At 44.6% G+C, this 24,713-nt stretch overlaps 1 protein-coding gene across 1 annotated transcript in view; it reads left to right on the top strand.

Moving 5' to 3' along the window:
- Positions 1–24,713, top strand: part of LOC109900248 (solute carrier family 35 member F1) — a 143,504-nt gene that overhangs the window by 79,320 nt on the left and 39,471 nt on the right. The window contains exon 3 of the mRNA XM_020495937.2: positions 16,970–17,097. Coding sequence (XP_020351526.1) covers positions 16,970–17,097 — 128 coding nt within the window. The remainder of the gene's footprint in view (positions 1–16,969; positions 17,098–24,713) is intronic.

Genomic DNA, 24,713 nt, shown 5'->3' with positions numbered 1-24,713 from the left:
CGAAATGGTCAGTAATCTGTTTGTTAACTTGGCTTTTGAAGACCTTAGAAAGGTAGGGTAGGATAGATATAGGTCTGTAGCAGTTTTGGTCTAGTGTGTCTCCCCCTTTGAAGAGGGGGATGACCGCGGCAGCTTTCCCATCTTTGGGAATCTCAGACGATACGAAAGAGAGGTTGAACAGGCTAGTAATAGGGGTTGCAACACTTTCGGCAGATCATTTTAGAAAGAGAGGGTCCAGATTGTCTAGCCCGGCTGATTTGTAGGGGTCCAGATTTTGCAGCTCTTTCAGAACATCAGCTATCCGGATTTGGGTGAAGGAGAAATGGGGAGGCTTTGGCGAGTTGCTGTAGGGGGTGGAGGGCTGTTGGGGTAGGGGTAGCCAGGTGGGAAGCATGGCCAGCAGTAGAAAAGTGCTTATTGAAATTCTCAATTATAGTTGATTTATCAGTGGTGACAGTGTTTCCTAGCCTCGGTGCAGTGGGCAGCTGGGAGAAGGTGCTCTTATTCTCCATGGACTTTACAGTGTCCCAGAACTTTTTTGAGTTTGTGCTACTGGATGCAAATTTCTGTTTGAAAAAGCTAGCCTTAGCTTTCCTAACTGCCTGTGTATATTGGTTCCTGACTTCCCTGAAAAGTTGCATATCACGGGGGCTATTCGATGCTAATGCAAAAGGCAATTGGATGTTTTTGTGCTGGTCAAGGGCAGTCAGGTCTGAAGAGAACCAAAAGCTATATATTTTCCTGGTTCTACATTTTTTGAATGGGGCATGCTTATTTAAGGGGGTGAGGAAGGCACTTTTAAAGAATAACCAAGCATCCTCTACTGACGGGTGCGGTCAATATCCTTCCAGGATACCCGGGCCAGGATGATTAGAAAGGCCTGCTTGCTGAAGTGTTTTAGGGAGCGTTTGACATTGATGAGGGGTGGTCGATTGACCGCAGACCAATTACAGAACCAGGCAATGAGGCAGTGATCGCTGAGATCTTGGTTGAAAACAGCAGAGATGTATTTAGAGGGCAAGTTGGTTTGGATGATATCTATGAGGGTGCCCGTGTTTACGGATTTGGGGTTGTGCCTGGTGGGTTCATTGATAACTTGTGTGAGATTGAGGGCATGCCCCAGTTTAGGTCACCTATCAGTACGAGCTCTGAAGATGGGATCATAGGAGTCCGGTGAGTGGTTGGGCTGGCTGGAGACACGGCGATTCAGACAGCTAGTTGGCCGGGGCTAGCAGAAGGACCTTAGAGGACGGAGGAAAGACTGTTTTAGCCTCCGCGTTCAGTGACGTCGATAGACCAGTCGTGATGGATTAGTAGGGTTCCTAGTAGCAGAGGGGTCCAAGTCCAATTGGCAAAATAGAGTGCCTTGCGAAAGTATTCGACCCCCTTGAACATTGCGACATTTCAGGCTTCAAACATAAAGATATAAAACTGTCTTTTTTTGTGAAGAATCAACAAGTGGGACACAATCATGAAGTGGAACGACATTTATTGGATATTTCAAACTTTTTTAACAAATCAAAAACTGAAAAATTGAGCGTGCAAAATTATTCAGCCCCTTTACTTTCAGTGCAGCAAACTCTCTCCAGAAGTTCAGTGAGGATCTCTGAATGATCCAATGTTGACCTAAATGACTAATGATGATAAATACAATCCACCTGTGTGTAATCAAGTCTCCGTATAAATGCACCTGCACTGTGATAGTCTCAGAGGTCCGTTAAAAGCGCAGAGAGCATCATGAAGAACAAGGAACACACCGGCAGGTCCGAGATACTGTTGTGAAGAAGTTTAAAGCCGGATTTGGATACAAAAATATTTCCCAAGCTTTAAACATCCCAAGGAGCACTGTGCAAGCGATAATATTGAAATGGAAGGAGTATCAGACCACTGCAAATCTACTAAGACCTGGCCGTCCCTCTAAACTTTCAGCTCATACAAGGAGAAGACTGATCAGAGATGCAGCCAAGAGGCCCATGATCACTCTGGATGAACTGCAGAGATCTACAGCTGAGGTGGGAGACTCTGTCCATAGGACAACAATCAGTCGTATATTGCACAAATCTGGCCTTTATGGAAGAGTGGCAAGAAGAATTTTGTGAAGAATCAACAACAAGTGGGACACAATCATGAAGTGGAACGACATTTATTGGATATTTCTAACTTTTTTAACAAATCAAAAACTGAAAAATTGGGCGTGCAAAATGGATCTATTCAGCTAAAAGTCCAATATGCTCTAGACAGCTAGCAGGCTACGGCTAGCAGCTAGCTGGCGAATTATCTAATATCTGAAGGACTGAAACCATCCCTCCACTGACTCCATGGGTGCTAATGTGACTTACACAAAGACCTTTCTTGTCAAATTAAATGTGGTGTTTATTTTGCTTAAGTGTCCGGGTGGCAATTATTAAGTTGGAAAGTTTGAGAGAGAATTCAAAGTTTTAATTACAGAGCAACATCAGAACTGGTGATGATAAGTCCCCTGTGTCCAGACACATAATGTGTGCCAACTGAGGTTCCAGGGCATAGAAGTTGTACAGCCACCTAACAGGTATTACATGCTGACCAGACCGCGCACAAGTTGATTTTGTCCACCCACACCAGATGTGATCAGCACACGCAGGTTGAAATATCAAAACAAACACGGTACCAATTCTATTAATTTGGGGACAGGTCGAAGTGCATTAAACATTTATGGCAATTTATCAAGTTAGCTTGCTGTTACTAGCTAATTTGTCATGGTATATAAACATTGGTTTGTTATTTTACCTGAAATGCACAAGGTCCTCTAATCCGACAATTATTCCACAGGTAAAATGAAGTTTTTTCTAGTAATCTCTCCTCCTTCGGGCTTCTTCTTCTTCTGACTTTATATGGAGGTTGGCAACCAACTTTAAGGTGCATTACCACAACCAACTGGATTGGAGTGTGGACCTCAGTTCATCTTTCAATCACACACGTGGGTATTTGCTACTAAAAACCAATGAGGAGATGGGAGAGGCAGGACTTGCAGCTAGTTGAACGTCACAAATAGAACCAAGTTCTATTTTAGTGCCTGGCTACGCAGACGCTTGTTGACATGCGTGAGCAGTGTGGGTGCAATGATTGAATAACATGTACAGTTGACGTCGGAAGTTTACATACACTTAGGTTGAAGTCATTAAAACTAGTTTTTCAACTACTCCACAAATTTCTTGTTAACAAACTATAGTTTTGGCAAGTCGGTTAGGACATCTACTTTATGCGTGACGCAAGTAATTTTTACAACAATTGTCAGGCAGATTATTTCACTTATAATTCACTGTATCACAATTCCAGTGGGTAAGAAGTTTACATACATTAAGGTGACTGTGCCTTTAAACAGCTTGGAAAATTGCAGAAAAAGATGTCAGGTAGAAGCTTCTGATTGACTCAAATGATGTCAATTAGCCTATTGGAGGTGTACCTGTGGATGTATTTCAAGGCCTACCTTTAAACTCAGTGCCTCTTTGCTTGACATCATGGGAAAATCTAAAATAATCAGCCAAGACCTCAGAAAATAAATTGTAGACCTCCACAAGTCTGTTCATCCTTGGGAGCAATTTCCAAATGCCTGAAGGTACCACGTTAATCTGTACAAACAATAGTACACAAGTATAAACACCATGGGACCATGCATGTCTCCTAAAGATGAACGTACTTTGGTGCGAAAAGTGCAAAATCAATCCCAGAACAACAGCAAAGGACCTTGTGAAGATGCTGGAGGAAACAGGTACAAAAGTATCTATATCCACATTAAAACGAGTCCTATATTGATATAATCTGAAAGGCCGCTCAGCAAGGAAGAAGCCAATGCTCCAAAACCGCCATTAAAAAAGCCAGACTACGGTTTGCAACTGCACATGGGGACAAAGATCATACTTTTTGGAGAAATGTACTCTGGTGTGATGAAACAAAAATAGAACTGTTTGGCCATAATGACCATAGTTATGTTTGGAGGAAAAAGGGGGAGGCTTGTAAGCCGAAGAACACCATTCCAACTGTGAAACATCGGGGGTGGCAGCATCATGTTGTGGGGATGCTTTACTGCAGGAGGGACTGGTGGACTTCACAAAATCGATTGTATCATGAGGTAGGAAAATTATGTGGATGTATTGAAGCAACATCTCAAGACATCAGTCAGGAAGTTAAAGCTTGTCGCAAATGGGTCTTCCAAATGGACAATGACCCCAAGCAGACTTCCAAAGTTGTGGCATAATGGCTTAAGGACAACAAAGTCAAGGTATTAGAGTGGCCATCACAAAGCCCTGACCTCAATCCTATAGAAAATGTGTGGGTAGAACTGAAAAAGTGTGTGCGAGCAAGGAGGCCTACAAACCTGACTCAGTTACACCAGCTCTGTCAGGAGGAATGGGCCAAAATTCACCCAATTCACTCAACTTGTGGGAAGCTTGTGGAAGGCTACCCAAAACATTTGACCCAAGTTAAACAATTTAAAGGCAATGCTACCAAATACTAATTGAGTGTATGTAAACTTCTGAGCCACTGGGAATGTGATGAAAGACATAAATGCTGAAATAAATCATTCTCTCAACTATTATTCTGACATTTCACATTGTTAAAATAAAGTGGTGATCCTAACTGACCTAAAACAGAGACTGGGTTTACATGTATTTGGCAACGTGTAAATGTATTTTGCAATGCACAGGACGCGAGCGGTGTGGTCAGCATGTTACAGAGGGAGATTTTAAATCCATGTCTTACAGAGAGCCCTAGAGTCCTGAATGAAGAACTTCTGTTAAGTTGCTTCCTGTGAGCAACAAGGTGCCTATTTCTTTGTTTATTGTCATTTTTATTTCGAAGCTCTTGTGGAAAATAGTAGAAAATGTCTGTAAATAATGTATATAAAGAATCATTGTGAAGAAAGAAAGATGCAGTACTGCAATGTGACATCATCTATGAATATGGGTGAATGCCTATTGTCTGTTTTTGACCTCTGAGGCAAAAAAAATACCTTAACTGAAATAATATTTCAGTGGGTGAGTTTTTTCCTTTCTACAAGTATATGCTTTTTGAACCTGGCACCCGAAGACCTTTTGCCACTACAAACATTTGAGCTAAGCACGCCAATTTCTCCTATGTTTACACAGAGACCCAACACAGCAAATGCCACCTTGTGTCAGAATCTCCCATCTGCCACCATGGGGACCAACATGCCTGGAAGGCTCTCTCTCTCTCTTCTCTAACACAATAATGTCTCCCAAGCATATGGCCCAGCAGGTTAAGCCATTGTATTTCAGGATTCACAGATTAATGGAAATGGCTGCCAGCATTCGTCTGTACCAATCTGTCAGAGCAGAGAGAGCGGGACAGGCTTTGCCAGGTGGAGCCTGTCCAAAAGAAATGACTGAACAGCCATAATGGTTAGAATCACTGAAACTCTCAAAACCATTGCAGAGCGGAGAACCTGAGGACTGGGTTGGGTGGTGGGAGAAATGTGCAGAAACATTATTTCTATTTGTGTTTGCCCTGTCTCGTCCATCTGTGCTGAACTGGTTGAACTTGTTCCCAGAAAATAAGCAGTCAGGGAACCATAAGCACCATCTTCTTCTCTGTTAATAGTTCACAGATATAATCATGATGGAAACCAAGAATATTCATTTTTCTGTATTCATTTTTTAAATTCATGTGGACCTTTACCTAATTAATCACCTCTAAGTGAAATTCAATGTATATATTTTTAATTGAAATAGATGTATTTACCATGAAGGCTAAAAAGCTGGGAAAGCCTCCACTAATGGTCTCTTCTATAGAAACACAGACAGAGATGAAATGTCAAGGTCGTAATGGATTCACTAATATACTGCATACTGTATGGTGACCGACCAGGTGATAGTACGTGTTATCTGTGGGGTAGGCTATTCTCTAACAGCTATCCAGTTGCCACATTTTCACAGACATAGAGGGACTTTAATGACATGGCTGCTAGGGTAAAGATGTTAGCTCTCTTCAGAAATAGCCTTAAAACAGCATTATTCACTCTGTGTGTACCGTAATAAAGTGTTAGAAGGGAAAAAAACTGACTTTGCAGGCTGAATGATGCAATACACCTGCAATGACTTAATTCCCTTCTATTACAATGTGGCAATACCCACAGCCTACCTCTTCTTTTCATCAAGGTTTTAACTTTATTTCTCTATGGAATATTCAAGCAATCAATTGGACAAATAGCCTTCATCAACATCTCCTTATCTCCCCCGAATGTCCTTGACTGTCGACTCTGACTTTGGTTTTTGTCAGTCACTTTATCAGGCATTGTACAATAGTGCTTTTAGTTGTATTCCGTTACAGTCTTATTCTAAAATTGATGAGGGGAAAAAACTATCTGCACACGATAATGACAAAGCAAAAACAGGATTTTAGAAATGTTGCTAATTTACAAAAAAATGTATGAAATATCACATTTATTAAAGTATTCAGACCCTTTACTCAGTACTTTGTTGAATAACCTTTGGCAGCTATTACATCCTCAAGTCTCTTGGGTATGGTGCTACAAGCTTGGCACACCTGTAATTGGGGAGTTTCTCCCATTCTTCTCTGCAGCTCCTCTCAAGCTCTGTCAGGTTGGATGGGGAGCGTCTCTGCACAGCTTTTGTCAGGTCTCTCCAGAGATGATCGATTGGGTCCAAGTCCGGGCTCTGGTTTGGGGCACCCAAGGACATTCAGAGACTTGTCCCGAAGCCACTCCTGCATTGTCTTGGCTGTGTGCTTCGCCCCCAGGTTAAGGTCCTGATTGCTCTGGAGCAGGTTTTCATCAGGGATCTCTCTGTACTTTGCTCCGTTCATCTTTCCCTCAATCCAGACTAGTCTCCCAGTCCCTGCTGCTGAAAATCAATCCCACAGCATGATGCTGCCACCACAATGCTTCACTGTAGGGATGTTGCCAGGTTTCTTCCAGAAGTGACACTTGGCATTCAGGCCAAAGAGTTCAATCTTGGTTTCATCAGACCAGGGAATCTTGTTTCTCAGTGTCTGAGAGTCTTTAGGTGCCTTTTGGCAAACTCCAAGCGGGCTGTCATGTGTCTTTTACTGAGGAGTGTCAGATTGTTGTCCTTCTGGAAGGTTCTCCCATCTCCACAGAGGAACTCTCGAGCTCTGTCAGAGTAATCATCGGGTTCTTGGTCACCTGCCTGACCAAGGCCCTTCTCCCCCGATTGCTCAGTATGGCCGGGTGGCCAGCTCTAGGAAGAGTCTTGGTGGTTCCAAACTTCTCCCATTTAAGAATGATGGAAGCCACTGTGTTCTTGAGGACATTCAATGCTGCAGAAATATTTTGGTACACTTCCCCAGATCTGTGCCTCGACACAATCCTGTCCCGGAGCTCTATGGACTATTCTTTCGACCTCATGGCTTGGTTTTTGTTCTGACATGCACTGTCAACTGTGGGACCTTATATAGACATGTGTGTGCCTTTCCAAATCATGTAGAATCAATTGAATTTACCACAGGTGGACTCCAATCAAGTTGTAGAAACATCTCAAGGATAATCAATGGAAACAGGATACAACTGAGCTCCATTTAGAGTCTCATATCAAAGGGTCTGAATACTTATGAAAATAAGTTATTTCTGTTTTATTTTTTTTACAAAAATCTGCAAAAATGTCACAGTTTTCTCTTTGTAATTATGGGCTATTGTGTGTAGATTTCTGAGGATTAGTTTTTTATTTAATCCATTTTAGAATAAGGCTGTAAAGTAACCACATGAGGAAAAAGTCAAGGGGTGTGAATACTTTCAGAAGGCACTGTATATATACACTACCGGTCAAAAGTTTCAGAACACCTACTCCGTTCAAGGGTTTTTCTTAATTTTTACTATTTTCTACATTGTATAATAATAGTGAAGACATCAAAACTATGACATAACACATATGGAATCATGTAGTAACCAAAAATATATTTTTATATTTGAGATTCTTCAAAGTAGCCACCCTTTGCCTTGATGACAGCTTTGCAAACTCAGCATTTTCTCAACAAGCTTCACTTGGAATGCTTTTCAACAGTCTTGAAGGAGTTCCCACATATGCTGAGCACTTGTTGGCTGCTTTTCCTTCAATCTGCGGTCGGACTCATCCCAAACATCTCAATTTGGTTGAGATTGGGGATTGGAGACCAGGTCATCTGATGCAGCATTCCATCACTCTCCTTCTTGGTAAAATAGCCCTTACACAGCCTGGAGGTGTGTTGGGTCATTGTCCTGTTGAAAAACAAATTATAGTCCTTCTAAGCCCAAACAAGATGGGATGGTATATCTCTGCAGAATGTAGTGCTAGCCATGCTGGTTAAGTGTGCCTTGAATTCTAAATAAATCACAGTGTCTCCAGCAAAGCACCCCCACACCATAACACCACCTCCTCCATGCTTTACTGTGGGAACTACACATGCGGAGATCATCCATTCACCCACAACGCATCTCACAAAAACAAAGCGGCTGAAACCAAGAATCTCCCATTTGGACTCCAGACCACAGGACAAATTTCCACTGGTCTATTGTCCATTGCTCGTATCTCTTGGCCCAAGCAAGTCACTTCTTCTTGGTGTCCTTTTTAGTAGTGGTTTCTTTGCAGCAATTTGACCATGAAGGCCTGATTCACACAGTCTCATCTGAACAGTTGATGTCGAGATGTGTCTGTTACTTGAACTCTGTGAAGCATTTATTTGGACTCCAATTTCTGAGGCTGGTAACACTAATGAACTTATCCTCTGCAGCAGAGGTGTCTCTGGGTCTTCCATTCCTGTGGCGGTCCTCATGAGAGCCATTTTGATCATAGCGCTTGATGGTTTTTGTGACTGTGGTTGAAGATTTCAAAATTATTGATATTTTCCGTGTTGACTGACCTTCATGTCTTAAAGTAATGATGGACTGCCGTTTCCATTTACTTATTTGAGCTGTTCTTTGCCAGAATATAGACTTGGTAGTTTACCAAATAGGGCTATCTTCTGTATACCACCCCTACGCATTAAGAAGGAAAGAAATACCACAAATGAACTTTTAACAAGGCACACCTGTTAATTAAAAATGCTTTCCAGGTGACTATCTCATGAAGCTGGTTCAGAGAATGCCAAGAGTGTGCAAAGCTGTCATCAAGGCAAAGGGTGGCTACTTTGAAGAATCTAAAATCTAAAATATATTTAGATTTGTTGAACACTTTTTTGGTTACTACATGATTCCATATGTGTTATTTCATAGTTTTTATGTCTTCACTATTATTCTACAATGTAGAAAATAATAAAAAATAAAGAAAAACCCTTGAATGAGTAGGTGTGTGCCAACGTTTGACTGGTACTGTGTCCGTGTGTGTGTTTTGGTGACAGTTTGGTGAAGTTGTCTCGAGTCAGTACTCTTCAATATCTCCTGTGGTATTTTCCTTCAGGAGCCTGCAGGTACTTGGTCAGGTCAATACCTTTGTCCTCCCAGTTGGTGGTTGCCTCTGAGAGCTCTTTTATTGTTTTTTAGGAGGGAGGGAGGCTCTGCTCATCCCAGCCTATTGACAGCAGAGGAGACTCACTGAGCTACAGCTATGGTCACAACAGAATTCTTACCGCTGATGTACATGCATTGGATTGTGCTTCTGTCCCAATAGGCACATAATCAATAATGTAATAAGGTATGTCTGTACTAGGGTTGAGGGAGGAAGTAGGGGAGGCAGAGAGCAACTAGCCTACTCTCGCCTATCTAACCCACACGTGGCTATATTGAGAGAGTTTTGAGAGCTATGAGGCTGTAACGAAAATAGGCGTCTTGATTTAGATTTAGGCCAATGAAGAAAGCCCTACACCAATGAAATCAATGATTCCATTAAGTCTGGATCGAGTGGTATTGATTAGGGGTGGCAGGTAGCCTAAAAGGGATGGCAGGTAGCCTGGTGGGTAGGAGCGTTGAGCCATTTACTGAAAGTTTGCTAGATCAAAGCCCAGAGCTGACAAGCTAAAAATATGTCGTCCTGCCCCTGAGCAAGGCAGTTAACCTCCACACCTCTCTGATTTAGAGGAGTTGGGTTAAATGCAGAAGACACATTTCAGTTGAATGCATTCAGTTGTACAACTGACTAGGTGTCCCCCTTTCCCCATTTCAGACACCGAAAAGCAATTTAAATGTATCCGGGGAAATCAGAAAACATCTCCAGACCTGATTAGAGATGCAGAGGAGATGAGTATATGAGGCAGGATATGTAGCAGTCAGCAGCTTTTAACAAGGCCAGAATAAGAGAACATTAGCCTGTCTGGGTAGTGACGGAGTGCAAATGAAGCTAGCTAGCTCAGGTCCCCTGGAGCTTCTCTGGGTACGCACACACTGATTGGCCATGTAAAAACAATGAATAATGCTACTATAGGAATAGATCCTGCAGTGTTCTGCATTTAACTTACTCTACCACTTAAAGTACTGCCAGTCCTATAATTGGATGAGGAATAACGAGACCATTGGATGTTAATGTTTCATTGAGGCCCCTCCCCCCTGCATCTGCCAAGGGTACTTAGAATAGAAGGAACTTCTAGTACTAGCTCAAGTGTTGATGAAAACGAACAAATCTCGCCTTGCAAACTCAAACACTTCGACATCATCCAAGATTAGAGAGGTGTCTTTCTGCTTAGTGTTAGTGTGATTAGTGTCTCAAAACGGAGGAGAGATTGGGCAGCCCATGCTTTCATTTCAAACACTGGAAGTCCCACTTAATGAAGGCGCTGCTCTTTGCCCGAGGTGTGCAAATAAACTCTCATTGCTTACGCACAGAGCCATAGGAGGGAGAGAGCCCATCAAAGTCACACAGATCATTGGCTTCCAATCACCTGGCCTTCTGTTTGCATTGTGTCTGATGTGATGTTTGTTGTCTCTAGTCTAACAGACACAGATCAGAAGGTAAATGGAGGAAGAAGGCTGGGACACACACACAGTGCCCTTGAGGATTCCCATTTCACCTGAACTACCTCAGTTGCAACACACAGTCACTCAGTATGTGAGACAATCCCGTGAAAGTCAAACAGATGTGTCGGCCAAGATAATAAATAATCTGATTATGACACCCCGCCCGCTGTACCCCCACACCTCTAAGATTAATATATGGCCTAGTGGTGATACACACACACCCAGGCTGAACTAACACACAGAGAGGGTATAATGTCACGCCCAGGCTGAACTAACACATCAGAGAGCGTATAATGTCACGCCCAGGCTGAACTAACACACAGAGAGGGTATAATGTCACGCCCAGGCTGAACTAACACACAGAGAGGGTATAATGTCACGCCCAGGCTGAACTAACACACAGAGAGGGTATAATGTCACGCCCAGGCTGAACTAACACACAGAGAGGGTATAATGTCACGCCCAGGCTGAACTAACACACAGAGAGGGTATAAGAGAGGGTATAATGTCACGCCCAGGCTGAACTAACACACAGAGAGGGTATAATGTCACGCCCAGGCTGAACTAACACACAGAGAGGGTATAATGTCACGCCCAGGCTGAACTAACACACAGAGAGGGTATAATGTCACGCCCAGGCTGAACTAACACACAGAGAGGGTATAATGTCACGCCCAGGCTGAACTAACACACAGAGAGGGTATAATGTCACGCCCAGGCTGAACTAACACACAGAGAGGGTATAATGTCACGCCCAGGCTGAACTAACACACAGAGAGGGTATAAGAGAGGGTATAATGTCACGCCCAGGCTGAACTAACACACAGAGAGGGTATAATGTCACGCCCAGGCTGAACTAACACACAGAGAGGGTATAAGAGAGGGTATAATGTCACGCCCAGGCTGAACTAACACACAGAGAGGGTATAATGTCACGCCCAGGCTGAACTAACACACAGAGAGGGTATAATGTCACGCCCAGGCTGAACTAACACACAGAGAGGGTATAATGTCACGCCCAGGCTGAACTAACACACAGAGAGGGTATAATGTCACGCCCAGGCTGAACTAACACACAGAGAGGGTATAATGTCACGCCCAGGCTGAACTAACACACAGAGAGGGTATAAGAGAGGGTATAATGTCACGCCCAGGCTGAACTAACACACAGAGAGGGTATAATGTCACGCCCAGGCTGAACTAACACACAGAGAGGGTATAATGTCACGCCCAGGCTGAACTAACACACAGAGAGGGTATAATGTCACGCCCAGGCTGAACTAACACACAGAGAGGGTATAATGTCACGCCCAGGCTGAACTAACACACAGAGAGGGTATAAGAGAGGGTATAATGTCACGCCCAGGCTGAACTAACACACAGAGAGGGTATAATGTCACGCCCAGGCTGAACTAACACACAGAGAGGGTATAATGTCACGCCCAGGCTGAACTAACACACAGAGAGGGTATAATGTCACGCCCAGGCTGAACTAACACACAGAGAGGGTATAATGTCACGCCCAGGCTGAACTAACACACAGAGAGGGTATAATGTCACGCCCAGGCTGAACTAACACACAGAGAGGGTATAAGAGAGGGTATAATGTCACGCCCAGGCTGAACTAACACACAGAGAGGGTATAATGTCACGCCCAGGCTGAACTAACACACAGAGAGGGTATAATGTCACGCCCAGGCTGAACTAACACACAGAGAGGGTATAATGTCACGCCCAGGCTGAACTAACACACAGAGAGGGTATAATGTCACGCCCAGGCTGAACTAACACACAGAGAGGGTATAATGTCACGCCCAGGCTGAACTAACACACAGAGAGGGTATAAGATCTAACAGCAAGTAGCCTAGCCTACAATTACAAGATAATAAATTAAATAAATGAATGAAGCCAATAGGCTAGTGGTTTCAGCTATATTGTTGTTGAAACGATGTAGGCCTTATGACCTTTTTAACCAATAAGAGAATATGTCAAATTACTTGAATAGCCTATGGAAAAAGTGAAAAAAAATTGTATTCGCATCAGTAAGCTAAGTGACTGAAATGCATCAGGTAAGTATTGGAAGGTTCATGAAAACACCAGGGAAGCTCATCAGGTAGGCTAGAGGCCAAATGTGTGTGTAGAGAAGATGTGCATTGCTTTCAATTGCTAGACTAATGATCATGAGCACTCACCTCAACTTAGCTAACATTTCCCAGCATAATTGTAACCTAATATTCAAACGGAGATTCAGTGAAAAGAAAGATCTGACATTGATTTATCAAGAGAGGTTCCAATGCTTTTGTCAAAGCAGCAATGACTCTGTCCCAATCAAAAGGGAGCTGGAATTTTCAGTTGACCACACATTTTATATAATTACATCATCATTTCTGAATGAAAGTTGGTACCTACATGTAGCCTATTGAAGGCAATAGGTCAGAATATACAGTGGCAAGAAAAAGTGTTTGAACCTTTTGGAATTACCTGGATTTCTGCATAAATTGGTCATCAAATTTGATCTGATCGTCATCTAAGTCACAACAATAGACAAACATAGAGTGCTTAAACTAATAACACAAATTATTGTATTTTTCTTGTCTATATTGAATACATGATTTAAACATTCACAGTGTAGGTTGGAAAAAGTATGTGAACCCCTAGTCTAATGACTTCTCCAACCTAGAGTCCAAACAATGAGACGAGATTGGAGATGTTTGTTAGAGCTGCCTTGCCCTATAAAAAAACACTCACAAAATTTGAGTTTGCTATTCACAAGAAGCATTGCCTGATGTGAACCATATCTCATACAAAAGATCTCAGAAGACCTAAGATTAAAGAATTGTTGACTGCACAAAGCTGGAAAGGGTTACAAAAGTATCTCTAAAAAACTTAATTTTCATCAGTCCAAGGTAAGACAAATTGTATATAAATGGAGAAAGTTCAGCACTGCTGCTAATCTCCCTAGGAGTGGCCGTTCTGCAAAGATGACTGCAAGAGCACAGCGCAGAATGCTCAATGAGGTTAAGAAGAATCCTAGAGTGTCAGCTAAAGACTTACAGAAATCTCTGGAACATGCTAACATCTCTGTTGATGAGTCTACGATACGTAAAACACTAAACAAGAATGGTGTTCATGGGAGGACACCACAGAAGAAGCTACTGCTGTCCAAAAAAAACATTGCTGCACATCTGTAGTAGGCAAAAGTGCAGCTGGATGTTCCACAGTGCTACTGGAAAAATATTCGGTGGACAGATGAAACTACAGTTGAGTAGTTTGGAAGGAACACACAACACTATGTTTGGAGATAAAAAGGCACAGCACACTATCATCAAAACCTCATCCCAACTTTAAAGTATGGTGGAGGGAGCATTATGGTTTGGGACTGCTTTGCTGCCTCGGGGCATGGACAACTTGCTATCATCGATGGAAAAATGTATTCCCAGATGAAGATCAGATCAACTGTCATGACCGATTTATGCAGAAATCCAGGTATTTCCAAAGGGTTCACATACTTCTTGCCACTTTACATACAATAGGCCTATATCATCCAAGTTGCATGATTGCCTATGCTTACACATAAGTGTCTCAATGAAAATGTTCTATGTTTAAAATTCTAAAACACCAAATTAGACCTGCCTTGTTATAAATTAGGCCTACCTTTATTATAAATTAGGCCTACCTTATTATAAATTAGGCCTACCTTTATTATAAATTAGGCCTACCTTATTATAAATTAGGCCATCATCACTGTCAATTGTGAATGATAATTATTCACGTTTTACTGGTGAAACGTCCATGCTACATGCATGCCAACCATTTGATCCCAATTTCAGGTTCATGGAAATATGCATTTTGATCATCTTAAATGACATAGGCTAAGTAGCATAGCTGTTTAATCTCATTTTAGAGCAGATGGAGTTCAACACAGCCACCTGGAATTTGTTTCAATCAAAGCATATTTTAGCCTATGGCACCTGCTGTTGAGGTCTGTCCACATGAGAAGAAAAAAAACAATTCAGCACAATCATCCTAAATTTTCATCAGAAATTATGTGGTGTTTTTGGGATGACAGTAGCCTAACATTATCTATGCTATTATATTTGGTTTGTTATGTAGAATATTAATGAATCATAACGTGATCTTCTAAGACATGGCACCATTCTGGAAGTGGCGGAGCATGGAGGTGGCACTGCACCCCTGATTTATAACGGTTGGATGACTTCTGGGAGTTTTATCTCAAACCACTTTTTACACCATCGCAGCTGGACAAAAGATTCGGGAATGACCCAAAATCATGTAGGACTAAACCCCCGAAAGCCAGATCCTGGTGACTTCCCTGGTCCTTAGACATATGTATAGAGAAAGAACAGTGACATCCCTGTTTAACCTAACAGATAGCATTCAGCTTCAAGAGCAGGTTAAGCTATGGACATAAAACTAGGTAAATACACCTGTACTTTTAGGAAACAACATTTCTCCGTGAACAGTGGCACGCTGGCTGTTTTTTGTGCTGTGTGACCGTTACCCGGTGATTGTATTGGCCTATAGTAGAGCACAGAACCATTCAGAGTCTGGGAAAGGAAACAGCTCCCCATCACAGCACGGCACTCTGCAATCCTGCCAGTCAAGGAAAGGAACCTTTTCCCTACAAATGTTTAACTCCAGGAATTTGTACAACTGGTTGCATATCTCTGTGTGCTTAGAAAGATTGTCAATATATGCAAATGCATAGTAATTTGACAATTACATTCAGTGCCTCTGTTACAAGTTTATATAATTATTCAAGCACAGTATTAGCTTAGATTTCGCATAAAGTTCCAGCACATTTATCAGTGCTCTAACGGTATCAGTGTACAAGACTATACTGTAGGTACCGTAGTAATAACCCCAACGACCTGTTTGATGTTTTTGAGCATGAATGAATAATTAGCTTTTGGATGCCTCCTACCTGCTCCTCTGTAAATAGTGTTGTGCTGAAGGTCTGAACTCTCTTCTTTGTTGTCTCCAATTATTCCTCCTCTCCGGCCTGACTCTCTTTTTCTCTCTCTCTACCCACACTCTGATCCCAGAGAGCTTTCTTTTGCCAATTATGATCATTAAAAAAAGCAGACATTTTAGAATGCTCTCATGTTGGGCTTGTTGTGCTAAGAGATTACTGCACACAGTGCTAGCTATTATAACTGAAAACAAATAACTAGTTAACCGCATTGTTCTATTGAGATTGCAGGGGAGTTTTTTTTTCCCTCCCATGATCCTTGGGAAGAGGCTGACTTCTCTCAAGGGTGGTTTTCGTTTATCTGTTTGTTTTGTCATGTTAATTGCTTCCTTTGTTGTATCTGTCTTGTAATTAATTTTGAAATGTTAGCCATGCACTGAAGCTGAAAGGGAAATCTTATATACGATAGTTCAATGAGGTAGCGTTCTCTTGGCAGTCGCCAAACTCAGACTCGTCGGACTGCCAGATGGTGAAGCGTGATTCATCACTCCAGTGAATGTGTTTCCACTGCTTCAAAGTTCAATGGTGGCGATCTTATCACCACTCCAGCCGACACTTGGCATTGCACATGGTGATCTTAGGCTTGTGTGTGGCTGCTCGGCCAAGGAAAACTAACTAACAGTTTTTGTGCTGACTTGCTTCCAGAGGCAATTTTGAACTTGGTAGTGAGTGTTTAGCAAATCAGGACAGACAATTTTTGTTGCTCTTAGAAATTTCCACTTTACAATAATAGCACTTACAATTGATCGGGGCCCTCTAGCTGGGCAGAAATTTGACGAACTAACTTGTTGGAAAGGAGTCATCCTATGACGGTGCTACGTTGAGAGTCAATGAGCTTTTCAGTAAAGCCATTCTACTGCCAATGTTTGTCTATGGAGATTGCATGGCTGTGTGCTCGATTTTATACACCTGTCAGCAATGGGTGTGCCTGAAATAGCCAATTCCACTCATTTGAAGGGGTGTCCACATACTTTTGGATTATATAGTGTATATCGACCCACAATATCTCATGAGCTTACAGTTATATTCCCTGTGGGAACAGACGTTGTTATAACATGTCTCTCTTATTCTCTTCACAGGTGAGGAGAATCTGCTGGCAATACTGAAGAGGCGATGGTGGAAGTACATGATTCTGGGACTAATAGACATCGAGGCTAACTACCTGGTTATCAAAGCCTACCAATACACCACACTAGCAAGCGTACAGGTGAGTCTGTTTACGGCCAGATAAGCGGATGCTAGTCGTTACTGATTCATCTCTGTATTGTATGTTTTGCTAGAGGACATTTATGGATTACAAAAAAAGGCTTAGGCTACATTAAATTCCATACACCATGGTTTCCACATATTCCTACCCTAATATTACTATTTTTGTATAACTTTTTTATGCTTTAGTCTTGCCACTTGATTTCTGTAGGCCTAGGCTATTTCGTGTACAGGGGAACTGATGATCGCAACCAGATTGAGTCTGGTCCTCTGGCCTGAACCTCCTAACCTGTCCCTAAAGTTCTTCTATCGAGAAACAAAATAAAGAGGCTAATCTGTAGAATTTCTGAGACATGAAAAAATGCCCAATTCTCATTGTGAATGTGACTCATTCTCATTGTGAATATGACTCATTCTCATTGTGACTGCGAATCATTCTCATTGTGAATGCGACTCATTCTCATTCTCATTCTCATTGTGAATGTGACTCATTCTCATTGTGAATATGACTCATTCTCATTGTGACTGCGAATCTTTCTCATTGTGAATGCGACTCATTCTCATTCTCATTGTGAATGTGAATAATTCTCATTGTGAATGTGACTGATTCTCATTGTGAATGTGAATATCAGGAGTCAGAGAACAGAGTGGAGGGCGGAGCTGTCTGGTGCTGAAATATTTGATTAGATTTTCGCGGGCTCAGCATTACCTGCCCGTATGGTACTCAAAAGCCCAAAAGTCCCCACTTTTTGCCATATGAAAACAGCCACGCACAACACAATACAAACACTTTAGGCCTATATCTTGAACTGTACGGCTATGAAACTTATGGGTATGAAATTAATAGCTCACTTTGAATAAGCAAACGCTACTCTATAGACATTCAGACATGAAATCATTATGCATAATACCACAGCGGGTATGAGTACAACAGCTCACTTTGAATCAAACACATAGGCCTGACCTACCAAGGCAGGCATGAAAACATTAGGCTAAATTGAAAATATGTGTAACTCTGTGTCGTTGTATGTGTCGAACTGCTTTTCTTTATCTTGGCCAGGTCGCAATTGTAAATGAGAACTTGTTCTCAACTTGCCTACCTGGTTAAATAAAGGTGAAATAAAAATAAATAAAATAAAACTTCACTTTCACATTTTACAGCACAAGTGTAGATGCCTAGGCATGGTGTTGAAGGTGGAGATTATATCACCATAGTCCAAAAAGTCCCTGAGTTCCGTTTCAAAGGACAACCAGGCTACAATTGTTGAGACGTGCAGTCAGCATGCAAGATCTGATGGATGTTTTGATACGGCCTGTAGTGAAAAAATGGCCTGACCAGTTGCACTAAATTCTTCCACTGCTCTGTCGTTTGCTACATACTTTAGTCTGAGACTGCCATCATTGAAGTCATTTGTGGTGAAGAGGGGCAGGAAGGGAGGTTGTACAAAACAAAGTCATCTGTGATTGGATTGTCTCTAACCAATCAGAATATCTAAGCTAATGACATATTTTTAAACATATTTTTTAACTGCCACTTTGTGTGTGTTCATGTGTTCTGGCTCTGGCCCAACCCATTGGTTTCTGGACCAATCAGACTGCCCCGCGTTCACATTCGGTACTCAGATCCAGACTCATTGTGGAGAAGAAAATAAAGTTTGTTTGTGTGGCGTTTGGCCAGAGCAAGGAGTCTGCGTAGCCAGGCAAGTGGAGAAGTCTCTCTCAACACTAAGTCATAGGAAGTGTGATGATGTTCCTTAGTTGTCTATTGATATTAGGAGAAATGTCAGGGCTACAGCTGTCTAAACCTTCAATAAGGGATGGGAATTCCTGACCTCATAAACACGCTTCATTCAGCATCTTCAGCAGAGATATGATAGTGACCACATGGGGCCAGCAGTGATTATTTCAGTGGAAAAGTCCTAGACCCTGGCAGACAGGGCGCTGCTGCTTTAATTTAGGTCTGACCCCAATTAGGTGACTGGCAAATTGTTTGGTCATAAGGCTGTTGGTCGACCTTGATTGTTGTCGTCGTGCAGTAACAAATATATATGTATATTTGCGCCCATCTCAGTGAACTAGTCCATTGTGGAGGCCTAGACTAAAAGCCCATTTATGTTTGATCCGAAAAAAATGTAATCGGATGCTCCATAGGGATGGTGTGACACAAATGCGGAGCCTCCAGAGGCATGCAGAGGCCAAATCAAGCACAGCTCTGCATTAGCATAATTAGTTAACGGTAGGTTGGGGCAGTAGCTCCTGTATATAAACAAACTCACTACCTTGAAAACAGCTCTGCACTGCTCAGCGAAGCGCAATAAGTATGAATGCCTTGATTTCTGCTGAGGCCATATCACCATAACTGCTGCATGGCCAATGCAGATGTGGGATTGATCATGTGCACATTCATTGTTTCATAACTTCATTGTGTGAATTGTTTGCTTTGCTTGTTAGTGTAGATCAATTCCCCATTACATACATCGCCATTAGTACATTTACCGTTAATTCCCATAATTTCTAATCTACAATGTTGTTAATTTGGTTATGGTAATTTATTTTAATGCCTTCAATATTATTATTCAGGGATTCCCATTCTCATTGTCTGAGTGGACACTTTTTTGTTGTGGTTGCAGAATGCAAAACCAATGCTACATTTGTGAGAAACAAGTTTTGGTTCATTTCATTCCATTTACGAGGTGTCAATTTAGTCTTGGTCTATTGTTTGTAGCCTCCTGTCAATGTTGAGTAAGGACACCCACGCATAGAAGTAGGCCTATAGGCTACCTGGCCTGCGCACAAATGTAGGCATATAAATGTGCTCATTTGGGGATCTGATAGTATTTCTGATTGGCTTAATGCACCACCACTAGTGACCTATGGAGCTTCTCAAAGTCATATTTTCTTCACCTCAACAGCAAGCAAAGTCTGGTTTTACATCCATTCAGAATAACAATCTTTCCAGCTCTCTCCCTTTCGATAACCACTCAGCGTGAAAGGGAAACATGTCATGCTCTGATCCTGTGGAAACGTCATGAAATAGGCCTACCTCATAAACTCTTATCAGTGTTTGACTTGGACTGAAATATATACTCATTTTGGGTGCTGGTACTGTTTATATTTAGGTGCAGGAGCTCCACAATACTGTTGAGCTAATATTCTATAAGAGGAACATGAGCTCAAGCAGTAGAAAATTTGAGGTGCTGGTACTCAGCTCCGGTGTGTTTCTTATCTCTTGCGCAAATAGCCTACAACTATGTCTGTCCTGAGCTCACTGGCGCTGGAAATTCTAATGGCCAGAATATTTTATACAATGCTAGCGCAAGCTTCGGGCCGGGCCCAAGTTAATAGTTGATGCAATGTTTCAAGTTCGTTGCAGACAGGCCATGTGTAGCTGTAATGTGGTCTGTGTGTAGCTTGTGTAGAGGAGTCAGGTGCAGGATAGCAGATATGAGTAAATAAACGTAATTTACTCAAAATAGACAAATATAATACAATAAAGCTAGCCCACATAACGGACCGATTTACATACAAACAATTACTCACAGGGATTAATACGGTAATCTGGGGGAAGCTGTAACCTGTAGCATACCTCGTTCAATCTCCTCAGGACTTTAAATGGCCCCACAAACCGCGGACCCAGCTTCCGGCAGGGCAGGCGGAGGGGCAAGTTTTGGGTCGAGAGCCAGATCCAGGCCTCCCGGGTGGCGCAGTTGTTAAGGGCGCTGTACTGCAGCGCCAGCTGTGCCATCAGAGACTCTGGGTTCGCGCCCAGGCTCTGTCGTAACCGGCCGCGACCGGGAGGTCCATGGGGCGACGCACAATTGGCCTAGCGTCGTCCGGGTTAAGGAGGGCTTGGTCGGTAGGGATGTCCTTGTCTCATCGCGCACCAGCGACTCCTGTGGCAGGCCGGGCGCAGTGCGTGCTAACCAAGGTTTCCTCCGACACATTGGTGCGGCTGGCTTCCGGGTTGGATGCGCGCTGTGTTAAGAAGCAGTGCGGCTAGGTTGGGTTGTGTATCAGAGGACGCATGACTTTCAACCTTCGTCTCTCCCGAGCCCGTATGGGAGTTGTAGCGATGAGACAAGATAGTAGCTACTACAACAATTGGACACCACGAAATTGGGGAGAAAAGGGGGTAAAAAAAAAGAGAGAGCCAGCTCCTGCGGTGGACGAATGGTTTAAGCGCTCAGAGGAGACCTGGGACGCTTCCCATGCGCACCTGCAACGGGCCGTGAGGCGGCAGAAGGCGAGCACCGACCGCCACCGCAGTGAGGCCACCGGGGGACACCACGAAATTGGCCGTGAGGCGGCAGAAGGCGAGCAGGTGGCCTCACTGCGGTGGCGGTCGGTGCTCGCCTTCTGCCGCCTCACGGCCCATTGCAGGTGCGCATGGGCGGCGTCCCAGGTCTCCTCTGAGCGCTTAAACCATTTGTCCACCGCAGGAGCTGGCTCTGATCTGATCTGGCTCTGATGCCAAGGTGCTAGAACCGGCTGATACCCCAGTACGCACTGGAAGGGAGAGAGGAGGAGTGCGTTTTGGGCCATCTCTGCCCAGGGGATGAACGCCGCCCACTCCCCTGGCCGGTCCTGGCAATATGACCACAGAAACCTACCCACATCCTGGTTTACTCTTTCCATCTGCCCGTTACTCTCGGGGTGAAAACCTGAAGTAAGGCTGACCGAGATCCCCAGACGTTCCATGAACACTCTCCAAACCCTGGACGTGAACTGGGGACCCTGATCAGAGTCTATGTCCTCAGGCACCTCATAGTGCCGGAAGACGTGAGTAAACAGGGCCTCCGCAGTCTGTAGGGCCGTAGGGAGACCGGGCAAAGGGAGGAGACGGCAGGACTTAGAAAACCAATCCACAACGTCCAGGATCGTGGTGTTGCCCTGTGAGGGAGGAAGATCCGTCAGGACGGGTAGGGGTTGTAACTTGCCGGGGAGCCTTGCATTGGGCGCACACCGAGCAGGAGGAAACATAAACCCTCACGTCCTTGTCCAAGGTGGACCACCAGTACTTCCCACTATGGCAACGCACCGTCCGACCGATGCCAGGATGACCAGATGGGGGTGACGTGTGGGCCCAATAGATCAAACGTCCAGCTCCCACACCACCGGTGCCACCAGGCAAGAGGCCGGAAGTATGGGAGTGTGATTCATGGACCGCTCCTCTGTGTCATACATCCGGGACAGTGCGTCTGCCTTAGCGTTTTGGGAACCTGGTCTGTAGGACAGAGTGAAAACAAAACGGGTAAAGAACATGGCCCACGTCTCCTCGCCGCCCGGATGTACTCCAGATTGTGGTGGTCAGTCCAGATGAGGAAATGGTGTTTAGCCCCCTCAAGCCAATGTCTCCACGCCTTTAGAGCCTTGACGACAGCCAACAGCTCCCGGTCCCCCACAACATAGTTTCGCTCTGCTGGGCTGAGCTTCTTCGAAAAGAAAGCACAGGGGCGGAGCTTTGGTGGCGTGCCTGAGCGCTGAGAGAGCACGGCTCCTATCCCAGCCTCAGACGCGCCCACCTCCACTATGAACGCCAAAGAGGGATCCGAATGAGCCAGCACGGGAGCCGATGTAAACCGAGCCTTCAGGTGACCAAAAGCCCTGTCCGCCTCAGCCAACCACTGCAGCCACACCGGTCCCCCCTTCAGCAGTGAGGTCATGGGAGCTGATACATGACCAAAACCCTGGATAAACCTCCGTAATAGTTGGCAAACCCGAGAAACCGCTGCACTTCCTTGGTTGGCCAATTATGCATGGCTGAAATGCGGTCACTCTCCATCTCCACCCCTGAAGTGGAAATGCGGTACCCTAGGAAGGAGACAGACTGTTAGAAGAACAGACATTTCTCAGCCTTGACACACAAGTCATGCTCCAACAGTCGACCAAGCACCCTGCGCACCTGGGACACATGCTCGGAGCGTGTAGCGGAGTATATCAGAATGTCGTCGATATACACCACTACACCCTGCTCGTGTAGGTCCCAGAAAATCTCGTCAACAAAGGCCTGGAAGACTGATGGAGCATTCGTCAAACCGTACGGCATGACGAGGTACGCATAGTGCCCTGAGGTGGTACTAAATGCCGTCTTCCACTCGTCACCCTCCCGGATACGCACCAGGTTGTAAGTGTTCCTGAGATCCAATTTTGTGAAGAAGCGCGCCCCGTGCATTGACTCGATCGCACTGGCGATGAGAGGCAGCGGGTAGCTGTACCTCACAGTGATCTGACTGATAACCCGATAGTCAATACACGGGCGCAGACCTACATCCTTCTTCTTCACAAACAATAAACTTGAGGAGGCAGGTGAAGTGGAGGGTCGAATGTATCCCTGCCCCATATGTTTCCATAGCCGCTGTCTCCTCCTGTGACAGAGGATACACGTGACTCCTGGGAAGTGCAGTGTCTACCAGGAGATTTATCGCACAATCCCCCCCGTCGATGGGGTGGTAATTGAGTCACCTTCGTCTTACAGAAGGCGAGAGCCAAATCGGCATATTCTGAGGGGATACGCACGAGGGAGACCTGGTCTGGACTTTCCACCGTAGTCGCACCGATGGAAACCCCTACACACCTCCCTGAGCACTCTTGTGACCACCCCTTGACAGCCCTCTGTTGCCACGAAATAGTGGGGTCATGACAGGCCAACCAGGGTAGGCCCAGCACCACACAAAACGCTGGAGAATCAATATGGAAGAGACTGATTCTCTCCTTATGACCCTCTTGCGTAACCATGCTTAGTGGAGCGGTGGCCTTCCTAATCAACCCTGACCCTAATGGTTGACTATCTAGGGCGTGCACAGGGAAGGGCATATCCACAGGAACAAGGGGAATCGCTAAACTATGGGCAAATGAACGGTCAATAAAATTCCCAGCTGCGCCTGAATCTACGAGTGCCTTATGCGGGGAAAAGTCAGGAAATTTAATAAACACATACATGTGAGTAACAGGAGGCTCTGGGTGAGCCTGGTGCCGACTCACCTGGGGTGACACGATAGTGCCCTGCCTGCTGCCTCGACTCCCTGAAGAACCCACCCCAGCACTGACCAGCAGTGTGCCCTCTGCAGCCACAGATGGTGCAGGGAATGGCCCCTCCTCCGATCGTGCAGCACCTCCCGGCTCCATGGGTGTCGGAGCGGAGGTGCTGGGGAATGGAATTGACAGGCCCCGATCCGGACGTCCGCGGGTAGCCAGCAGGATGTCCAGCCGGATGGACAGGTCCACCAGCTGGTCCAACGTGAGGGTGGTGTCTCAGTTGGCCAACTCCCGACGGACGTCCTCGCGCAGACTGCATCGGTGCCCTGTTGTTCCAGACTCTGTGTAATGGTCCAACGCCGCGTCTCCTTCACTCCATACGGAGTTGGCCCACCCCAGGACTTTGCCTGAGAGGCAGGAGACGAGGGCGGACACGCTTTCACGTCCCGAAGGAGCCGGGTGGACGGTCGCCAGGTAGAGCTCAAGCTGGAGTAGGAACCCCTGGCATCCAGCAGCCGTACCGTCATACTCCCTTGGGAGCGCAAGCCGAATCCTGCTGGGACCTGGTGAAGGAGGGGTGGACAGTGGGGCCTGCTGTATTGGGGCTAGTGGAGGTGCTGGACGACCTCCTCCTCTCTCCCA

The sequence above is a fragment of the Oncorhynchus kisutch genome, linkage group LG12, assembly GCF_002021735.2.
Source record: "Oncorhynchus kisutch isolate 150728-3 linkage group LG12, Okis_V2, whole genome shotgun sequence".
Lineage (NCBI taxonomy): Eukaryota > Metazoa > Chordata > Actinopteri > Salmoniformes > Salmonidae > Oncorhynchus > Oncorhynchus kisutch.
This window is presented reverse-complemented; position numbering and strand designations above follow the sequence as displayed.